General features: G+C 44.4%; 1 protein-coding gene across 1 annotated transcript; it reads right to left on the bottom strand.

Annotated features, from left to right (window-relative positions):
• Positions 1-2,797: 2,797 nt before the first annotated feature.
• Positions 2,798-4,267, bottom strand: LOC147642999 (uncharacterized). The gene has a single exon (XM_086837405.1). The coding sequence runs from the start codon at positions 4,265-4,267 to the stop codon at positions 2,798-2,800; it is 1,470 nt and encodes a 489-aa protein (XP_086693531.1).
• Between the last annotated feature and the right edge of the window lie 2,324 nt (positions 4,268-6,591).

The following is a 6,591-nucleotide window of genomic DNA, read 5'->3' as shown; positions in this document are numbered from 1 at the left end:
AGAAGAAATTGGAGATTAAAATTTTATTTTTTTGTTCAGGTTCAGTAAGAAACGAAGTCATGCCACCCAAGAAGTCGAGTTTGGGTCGTCGTACTCGCAATACAAAAGCAAAAAGAGGTAAGATTACGAATATGACTGACGAAGAGCGGGCCTCCATCCGAGAGACTAAGCGGCTAAGAGCAATGCAGATGCACAACGCGGAATACGCAGAAAGACGAGCAGATATGCTTTAGAGAAAACGATTGAGAGTTAGGCAGTCGCGTTCTGCAGCAACCGATTTGATTCACTCTCAAAATAATGAACGCGATAGGGCAAGGGTAGCTGAAGCTTGGATGCTCTAGGAGGAACGGGGAAAACATTCCTCATTACATTGATTCTGGCTACGGTTCGAGCTAACAAGGACATAGCTTTAGCTCTTGCTTCATCTGGAATCGCTGCGACATTGTTACCTGGTGGGAGGACTGCTCATTCAGCGCTGAAGTTGCCGTTGAACATGCAAATCATCGAGACTCCTACGTGCAACATTTCCAGAGCATCTGGCATGGGAAAAGTATTGCAAAGATGTAAACTCATTGTTTGGGATGAATGCACAATGGCACACAAAAAATCGCTGGAGGCTCTCGATCGATCATTGCGGGATTTGCATGGAGCTGTCCAACCATTTGGGAATGCGTTAATATTGCTCGCAGGGGATTTCAGGCAAACGTTGCCTGTGATTTCCCGATCGACACCAGCTGACGAGATAAATGCTTGCCTAAAATATTCTATATTGTGGCAACATGTACGTACATTACAGTTGAAGACGAATATGCGTGTCCAGTTACAGAACGATGACTCAGCCGACGTATTCTCACGACAGCTACTGGACATTGGGAACGGAAAGCTGCCAGTCAATGAGACGTCGAGAAAAATAGTATTGTCCGAGAATTTCTGTAATTTAGTTACATCGAAGGAAGGACTTGTCCAAAAAGTTTTCCCCGATAACCGAATAAATTATAGGAATCACGATTGGCTCAGTGGACGAGCGATTCTCGCTGCCAAGAACAAAGATGTCAACCAGCTCAATCATGTAATCCAATCCTGAATAGAAACTGACGAAATTACATATAAGTCGATAGATACCGTTGTGGAGGCAGAGGAAGCAGTTAATTACCCAACGGAATTTCTTAACTCACTTGATCTGCCTGGAATGCCACCACACATATTGAAATTAAAAATAGGTGTGCCGAATATCATGCTCCGGAATATAAATCACCCAAAACTCTGCAACGCTACGCGACTTGCAGTCAAGAAATTGATGAACAACGTAGTAGAAGCAACGATCATAACTGGTCCTTTCAAAGGTGAAGATGTCCTCATTCCTAGGATTCCTCTGATCCCGACTGATCCAGTTCAAGAGATTGCAGTTTCCCATTCGTTTGGCGTTCGCAATGACCATTAATAAAGCTCAAGGTCAATCTCTGTAGTTGTGTGGTCTAGATTTGGATGCAGATTGTTTTTCACACAGACAATTATGTGTTGCGTGTTCCCGTGTCGGAAAACCAGATAGTCTTTATATTTACGCGGAGAATGGAGAAACGAAGAATATTGTATACCAACAAGTATTACAGAATTAAATGAATTTGAAAATTATTCCTTTTTGTTTGACTTATTTCTTATGCGTTCAACCACAATATGCCACAGAGAAACGTGGCAGGGTATAGCTAGTATTGAATATATATATGTGTTTATGGGTTGTTTTTGTTTTACATATTTATATGCCTGCCTAAATATACTATATTGCTGTTTGGGCAGATAAGATTTAGATTAATTTAATAATTTGTATATTAAATTTAAATGGTATGCGTCGCAGTGCATAAAGAAAATTTTGGCTGTTGGACACATTCAGGAGTGCTGTCGGATTACAATTTCGGGTCTAGATCTTTGGTTTAGATGGGGCCAGTGCTGGCTGCACAGGCTTCTACTTCCGTGATGTCTGCTTTTCTGATGGGGCACCGGTGCTGGCACAAGTGTATTGGCAATGTTCGTTACGATTCGTAAGTTTTTTTTCATATGTTATTTTTATATGTTTTAAATGATAAGATGTGCTGTGCTAGAATGAGGAGCAGAAAGTGGTTCCACTTTCAATCCGCATTGGCTTCTGATTTATAAAATATTCTTAAAGTCTAAATATGGCTAAGTCTCATGGCTCTGCTGCCGAAGGGGCACATATTTGGGGTCTGTTATTTGTGGAGTCTACGCATGTCAAAATGCTGACAAATTTTTTTTGCATTGGCCGACCGAAGAATATCGAATATGACCGGGACTCTAAATTAATGTCTTTTTATATTTGTTTCTATATGCATCAATGTATGAAGTACAATTTGAACTCAATATATGTGCATACTAGACTCCAGCTGAGCAGAAGAACCCTTTAACTTAAGCTTATACTTCATTCTATCCCGTTATCATCTGCCATTAAAATATATATATAATTTTTGTTTTATTTTCAACCTGTTTTGAGGAGGGCATTAATTTATGCCACCTATTAAGCGAATTGATTTAGCGAGGGGTTTGTTTTGTGTTGGCGTAAAATTAGTTATGTTTTAATTTGTGCGTGCTTGTGTGTGGGTTTGTTACAAAGTTTTTGCGTGGTTTTGGTTTCAAAGTAAGTGAGCGAATGAATCGAGAGAATAGATAAGCCAAACAGAAGAGCTGCGGCGGAAGAGCTTTCAAGCCGGCTTATGAGTTGGAAAGCTTCTGCCGCAGCTGATCGCTTGTTTACAAATAATGATTTTAAACATGTTTAATATTAAATCTACTGCTTCTGCTCCCGACATACTCCCCCCGCTGGATGCGGCACGCTGCCAGATGAGGTGGTTTCCAGGGGTAGAACAGCTATTTTGCCAACAGCCCTTTTTATTAGGCCGGTGGCTGTCCGAATGACAGCGACACGGACCACACCGTCAGCTCCATGGATGATGCTCTCCACTCTGCCAAGGCGCCATTGAAGCGGAGGGATGTTGTCCTCCTTGAGCACCACAATGCTATGCGGTAGGATGTTGGGCCTTGATGCACGCCATTTCCCACGCTCTTGTAAAAGCGAGAGGTAGCTGGTACTCCACTTCCGCCAGATGATTTGCTGAATTTGGCAAACTCGTTGCCAGCGGCTAAGCCGATCGATGCTGAGGTGCGTGATGTCGGGCTCCTCGATTGTGGCGAAAGAAGACCCAATCAAAAAGTGACCAGGTGTAAGGACATCCAAATCGTTAGGGTTTTCTGAAATTGGACAGAGCGGCCGAGAGTTAAGCATCGCTGAAATTTCATAGACTAAAGTGCGAAGCTCATTGAATGCGAGAATAGTGTTGCCAACGACCCGATGAAAGTGATATTTTGCAGATTTGACGGCAGCCTCCCATAGGCCGCCGAAATGAGGCGAACGAGGGGGAATAAATTGCCATTTGATCCCGATGGAAACGAAGGCCTGCTGAAGATCGCTGTTTTGAGGGTCGGCGAGAAAAAGTTGCCTCAGTTCCAGCAGCTCGTTTTTGGCTCCAACGAAGTTTGTAGCGTTATCGGAGCATATTATGCCAGGCTTGCCCGTTAGGCTTATGAAGCGCTTGAGGGCAGCGATAAATGAAGCCGCAGACGAATCCTCCACCAGCTCCAAATGGCAGGCTTTAGTGGCGAAGCAAACAAATATTGCGATATAGCATTTGACGGGTGGCCGGTTTCTGACTTCAGACTTGGAGTAGAAAGGACCACAGAAATCGATTCCCACTGTGACAAATGGTCGACATGGCTGCACGCGGTTGGATGGCAAGGGGGCCATGATGTGCTCAGCTAATTTGGGCTTTAATCGAAAGCAGCGAATGCATTTGTTGATAGTGGCGGCGACTATTTTTCGACCACCAATTGGCCAAAACCTTTGCCGTAAAGCCGCCAATAAGCTCTGCGGGCCTGAGTGAAGAAATTTCAAATGATAGTGAGCTATGATTGCTGACGTGACTGGATGATCCTTGGGAAGCAAAATTGGGTGTTTTGCATCATAATCCAATAATGAATTCTGCAGCCGACCGCCAACTCGAATAAGTCCCGATTCATCGCAGATTGGATGCAGCGAGTACAGCTTGCTTTTTGAGGAAATCTGCCTTTCGGATTGCAGGGCCTTATACTCCTCAGCAAAGTTGATGAGCTGGATTCCCTTGATGAGCAGATGCGTGCCTCCCTTGATGTCGTCTACTGTAAGAGGTCCTCGCCGTCGTGGCTCATCCTTGGCTTTTAGCATTAGGAACCGATGTATGTAGCCAAAGACTCGCTGCAGCTTTCCAAAACAATTTTGAAACTTGCAGCCATACGAAATATCCTGGCTTTACGTCAGCACCAGCGCGAGTCGGCGGCGTTCAGGCACATCTACTAGAGTAGGCGTATGAGGCGGCCAGCAAGCTTCGTCAGTCCGCAGGAATGGTGGGCCCTCACGCCACAGCGTCGAATCCAAAAATTCGAGCGGAGTACATCCTCTGGATAATATGTCAGCCGGGTTGTAGTGGGTCGATATATGATGCCAAGCCATATCTTTGGTCCTTTCTTGAATCTGCGCGATTCTGTTGGAGACGAAAATGTTAAAGTCTTATAGGGCCTGGCGAATCCAAGACAGCGCAATTGTTGAGTCAGACCAACAATGATATGTGCAAGGCTGAGAAATGGCATTAGCGATGTTGTGGATGAGTTCGGATAGCAATAGAGCTGCGCATAATTTAAGCTTGGGTATGGTTAGTGTTTTAAGCGGCGAGACCCTAGACTTGGAGCAAAGCAAATGTGATGAGTAGGTGCCCCCTGTTTCGGAGCGCACATAAATACAGGCACCATATGCCGCCAAGCTTACATCACAAAATCCATGAATTTCCAAAGATGAGTCAGATTGCATGATGAAGCGAGGAAATTTTAAATGGCTGACTGCCGAGATTTGCGCGGAGTGTTCCAACCATAAGGAATGCAAAGATTGTGGCAAAGTCTCATCCCAGACGAGCTTATCTTTCCACAGGATTTGCAGGAATATTTTGAGCCTGGTTATAATGGGCGCTATAAGACCTAGGGGATCGTAGAATTTGGCTACGGCTGATAAAATAGAGCGCTTGGTAGCTGGCTTGTCTGCTACATTTCTAGAGAATCCAAAAAGCAAATTATCGGAACTTGTATCCCAGTATAGGCCAAGTGTTTTGGCGACGTCAGTCCCATCATTGAATTTGAGCATTTTCTCGCGATCAGCCTCAAGTTCTCCTTCAAGCGCTGCCGGCTCATTGGAGCACCATTTACGAATTGGAAATAGGCATTTTGCAAGTAACGATTTAACCTGCTTCCGGATATAAACGACCTCTTCGATCGAGTCGCCTCCAGAAATAAGGTCGTCAACATAAAAGTCCCTACGCATGATCTTGGCTGCCACAGGAAAATCCTTCTCCTCATCATAGGAGAGCTGCTGCATAGCACGAATTGCTAGGAATGCAGCAGGCTTAGTGCCATAAGTGACGGTGTCCAGGGTGTATATTTTAATTTCTTCGCTTGGACTATCACGCCAGAGGATACATTGGAGCAGATTATCAGGTTCGGTGACACGCATACAGCGATACATTTTGCAGATGTCGCCGCATAGTGCCACTTTAAAGAATCTGAACCGAACCAAAGTGTTGAAGATTTTAGGCTGAATGGAGGGACCAGCAAAGAGCAACTCGTTTAAAGAGTATCCAGACGAAGACTTGGCAGAACCATCGAAGACTACCCTGAGTTTGGTAGTCGAGCTGTCCAATTTGTGAACGCAGTGGTGGGGCAAATAATATTGCGGCAAAGCTGACTGCTTGCAAGAGAGCGACATATGGCCTAAATCGATATACTCCTTTATAAAGGCAATATATTGAGCCTTGAGATTAGGATTTCTAGCCAATTTGGATTCCAATGATTTGATTCACTGCGAAGCACGATGGTATGAATCTCCTAGCATATCGAGACTAGTCTTTGCGGGCAATCGAACTGAATATTGGCCTGACTTAAGCCGAGAATAAGATTGAGCAAATAAATTCTCGCACAAGGCATCCTCATCAGTTGGAGCAGATGACGATCCACAATAGCTGTCAATTTCCCAAAACCGTTTGACAAGGTCCGGCAACGATTCAGGGTCCAATTGTACATCGTGCTCAACTGACAATGCGGGAAGAGAAGAGTGTTTATGGGCCGGCGAAGATATGCCACCAGATACTACCCAACCCAATCTAGTTTTTTGCAAAGAGGGAAGGTGGTCGGCCAGCCGTATCTGCCCAACGCAAAGCAGGTCGAAGAAGATTCCAGCTCCTATAAGAATGTCAATCCTTTGACTTTTATGAAAGAGCGGATCGGCGAGGAATAAATTGCTGGGAATGTTCCATTCTGAAGAGTTTAGGTCGAAATGCGGCTGATAATTTGTGATGGTGCTAGTCATTATTGCAGCGAATGATGTTCGGTAACCTTTGTTGCGAGATTGTACAATAATATCTACCGCCTTATCAGCCATGAGTGAAGACTCTCCTATACCTGAGATGCATGTATTTGAGCGACGAGTTGACAGTTGCAATTGATGAG

This window comes from Drosophila serrata, unplaced genomic scaffold (genome assembly GCF_035046125.1).
Source record: "Drosophila serrata isolate PLE 108 unplaced genomic scaffold, ASM3504612v1 contig_304, whole genome shotgun sequence".
Classification (NCBI taxonomy): Eukaryota; Metazoa; Arthropoda; class Insecta; order Diptera; family Drosophilidae; genus Drosophila; species Drosophila serrata.
This window is presented reverse-complemented; position numbering and strand designations above follow the sequence as displayed.